The 3,884-nt window shown below is 49.1% G+C and overlaps 1 protein-coding gene across 1 annotated transcript; it reads left to right on the top strand.

The window, feature by feature from the left end:
* Positions 1 to 348: 348 nt before the first annotated feature.
* fzd2 (frizzled class receptor 2) lies at positions 349 to 3,491 on the top strand. Its single transcript, XM_041173568.1, has one exon. The coding sequence runs from the start codon at positions 449 to 451 to the stop codon at positions 2,114 to 2,116; it is 1,668 nt and encodes a 555-aa protein (XP_041029502.1). The 5' UTR covers positions 349 to 448; the 3' UTR covers positions 2,117 to 3,491.
* Positions 3,492 to 3,884: the final 393 nt, after the last annotated feature.

Here is a 3,884-nt window from a genome sequence, read left to right as displayed (position 1 = left end):
GAGATCATTATGTTGCGGTTGGCCAATCCTGCCCTTAGGGCTGGTCGTCAATTTTTAACCTGATTGGCTGGCTCGGCGGAGGGCTGGAATGGTGGGTCTGTTTCAAGGTTCGTTTTCCCCTCTGCTAAAACGCTCAAGCACCTCGGCCTCCGAGAGCGGGTCCCTTGAAACAGTGTAATTGAGATGATGTTAGTTGCACAAAGAAAAAGTCAGACAGTCGTTTAACGGGGGCGCAGCGAGTTAGTTGGGTCTGCGGAACGGGCGTTGTTAATCTGCCTGCTTTTTCCAGTTTAAGATTCCCCCCACCCCCTTTTTTTACCACCCTCCCCCACCCCCCCCCCCTTCTCCTCCTCCTCCTCTAGGAGTTTCTTCTGCAAATGTTGCAGATTTAATTGACTTGCTGTGTCCAGAAATATAACCAGGAGACTTTTCGATCTTTTCAGCAAGGATGCATTTCAACGTGTTCCTGGGCGGACTGCTGCTGACTCTCTGGCTGCTCCCCTCCAACTTTCTGAGAGTGCGGGGGCAGTTCCAGGGGGAGAGGGGGATTTCCATCCCGGACCACGGCTTCTGCCAGCCCATCTCCATCCCGCTGTGCACGGACATCGCCTACAACCAGACCATCATGCCCAACTTGCTAGGGCACACCAACCAGGAGGACGCCGGACTGGAGGTGCACCAGTTCTACCCGCTGGTCAAGGTGCAGTGTTCCCCCGAGCTGAAGTTTTTCCTGTGCTCCATGTACGCCCCGGTGTGCACGGTGCTGGAGCAGGCGATCCCGCCCTGTCGCTCCATCTGCGAGCGAGCCAGGCAGGGTTGCGAGGCTCTGATGAACAAGTTCGGCTTCCAGTGGCCGGAGCGGCTCCGCTGCGAGAACTTCCCGGTGCACGGCACCGAACAGCTGTGCGTGGGCCAGAACCACTCGGAGGAGGGCAGCCCCACCACCGTGCCCACCGTGCCCATCCAGGAGCTGGGCACCCCCAAGCCCCCTCCCTACAACCGCGAGCAGCCCTTCCACTGCCCCCGGGCCCTCAAGGTGCCCTCGTACCTCAACTACAAATTCCTGGGGGAGAAGGAGTGCGCTGCGCCCTGCGAGCCCTCCAAGAGCAACGGCTACATGTTCTTCAACGACGAGGAGATCAAGTTCGCCCGCATCTGGATCCTCATCTGGTCCTCCCTGTGCTGCGCGTCCACCCTCTTCACCGTCACCACTTACCTGGTGGACATGCAGCGGTTCCGCTACCCCGAGCGACCCATCATCTTCCTGTCGGGCTGCTACACCATGGTTTCCATCGCCTACATCGCCGGCTTCATCCTGGAGGACAAGGTGGTGTGCAACGAGAAGTTTGCCGAGGACACCTACAAGACGGTGGTGCAGGGCACCAAGAAGGAAGGTTGCACCATCCTCTTCATGATGCTCTACTTCTTCAGCATGGCCAGCTCCATCTGGTGGGTCATCCTGTCCCTCACCTGGTTCCTGGCCGCCGGCATGAAGTGGGGCCACGAAGCCATCGAGGCCAACTCCCAGTACTTCCACCTGGCTGCCTGGGCGGTGCCAGCGGTGAAGACCATCACCATCCTGGCCATGGGGCAGATCGACGGGGACCTGCTGAGCGGCGTGTGTTTCGTGGGCTTGAACAGCATCGACCCGCTGCGGGGTTTCGTGCTGGCTCCGCTCTTCGTCTACCTCTTCATCGGCACCTCCTTCCTGCTGGCGGGCTTCGTCTCCCTCTTCCGAATCCGCACCATCATGAAGCACGACGGCACCAAGACCGAGAAGCTGGAGAAGCTGATGGTAAGGATCGGCGTGTTCAGTGTGCTCTACACCGTGCCCGCCACCATCGTCATCGCCTGCTACTTCTACGAGCAGGCGTTCAGGGAGCAGTGGGAAAAAAGCTGGATCAGCCAGACTTGCAAAAGCTACGCCATCCCCTGCCCCATTCATTACTACCCCAGGATGACTCCAGACTTCACTGTGTACATGATCAAATATCTCATGACCCTCATCGTGGGCATTACGTCTGGCTTTTGGATCTGGTCGGGTAAGACTCTACACTCGTGGCGCAAGTTCTACACCAGGCTCACCAACAGCAAACACGGAGAGACAACCGTGTGAGAGGGGGACAAAAGTTAACACGGGACTTCCTATTGTGTATTTTTTTGTTTTTTTGTTTTTTTTTTAAATTGGTTTTACTTAACGATTGCATTAGGATAACTTCCCAAGGTGTAATAAAACCTGTAAATAGCATTTGTAAAAAAAGTTTTAATTATATATTTGTATTTAAAAAAAAAGTCCTACTTGAGAATTTTTTTTTAAAAAAGTTCTTCGGTACAGGTTTTCACTGATTATTATTATTTTTTTTGACTTGCCAATGGATTTCCGCAAAAGGGGTTGGATTTCAAAACTGATGGCTGGCTCAATGGACCCTTTTTTTCCCCCCCTCATTCGATTCGATAAAGAAAGTTTCTCCTCTTCTTCCTCCTTCACCCCTTCCCCCCGAGGTGATGTAGAAATCGCGGCGCTACTGCACATTCACAGATAGTCATGGATAAATATAAAACTTCCCTCCTCCTCTCGGAATCTAATGAAGAGCACATGACTATTTTCCCTTCCATGACTGTAGGGAGCTTGCAGCAAAAATCTTTTTTCTCCCAAAAAAAGTCTCGTGTTTAATAACGAGGTTCGTTTCTAATTTTACACTCCCAAAAAAACTTTTTTTTAAAAAACTGAGGCACATTTTTTTCTCTCTCTCTCTCTTTCAAGCACGTTTCTAACAGCCCCAGACTATTCGATCGTCTAATTCTTAAAAGATTTGTAACAACATGCACAAGTGATTTTAAACTGTGCGCAGATGTCCGTTTCAATCAGTGAGCACTAAGTGCTTTTATTTTAAACTGTTGTGTTCGGCCTGGGTTTGTTCATAGCTTCATGTTTGATCACAATTCTTTTTATATTTATAGATCAATAGAATTGTTTCTATATTTGGCATTTTTTTGCCCCTTTTTAAATAAAATTCCACTTTTTTTATACAATGTCAGGAGTTGCATGTCCTTTTGGAGCGCAGGTTTTTTTTGGAGGGCAAGTGGATGTCTGCAAACTGGTGTAAAATTCATATTCTCCCCTCTCTCACTGTGAATACAGTTCTTCACAAAAGGGTGCACAGCCCTACTGTGGGGGTCTCCATACGAGTTTCCTCACCATGTAAGGGTTTTGTGTGGGGGCCTCTCCCGTCTTTCTCCCATTCCATAGCTGAAAGCCATTTAGAAAAGGACATTTGAGTTTAAAGTGTGGTTGTAAACTAATCACTGTCACTTTAGTTTTAAATAAGATTTCCCACCAAGTCACCAGAGACGCAAGTGCCTTTTATTTGTAAATGTTTTCTTTCTCCCTCCCCATGTGGGATAATCTGTTGCTCTTTTTTTTAAGCTTTTGGAATCATTGATTTTAAATCTGTCTAAGAATATTCCAGTAAATTGGTTGTATTTCAAACCCCCCCCCCCCCCCCTTACCACAGTGTGTGTATTTTGTACTTTGCATTTTGTGATTCACATTAAACTATAGGACATGGGGTGTCTTAAGTTCCTGGAATGGATCTCTATTCCCTCTTGCATCGAGGCACTGCAGAAGCTGAAGGGCAGTTTGTAAAACTATTCCCTGTAGTATTTTCTTTTCTCTGAAGCTTAAAGTGCCAGAAATAGAACTCATGTGCAAATGCACCAGACTCCTGATGGAATCCTATTCACTTAAATCCGTCCCACCAGCCCCCCCCCCCCCCCCCCACAAAAAAAAACCTCTATCTTTAGGTACAGGACTTTTTTCTCTGCTCTTTTTCTGAAATGTTTCCAGGCTTTCAGTCAATGTTTTATTAGTCCAGTGTTTTATT

Source organism: Carcharodon carcharias, chromosome 23, assembly GCF_017639515.1.
Source record: "Carcharodon carcharias isolate sCarCar2 chromosome 23, sCarCar2.pri, whole genome shotgun sequence".
NCBI lineage: Eukaryota > Metazoa > Chordata > Chondrichthyes > Lamniformes > Lamnidae > Carcharodon > Carcharodon carcharias.
This window is presented reverse-complemented; position numbering and strand designations above follow the sequence as displayed.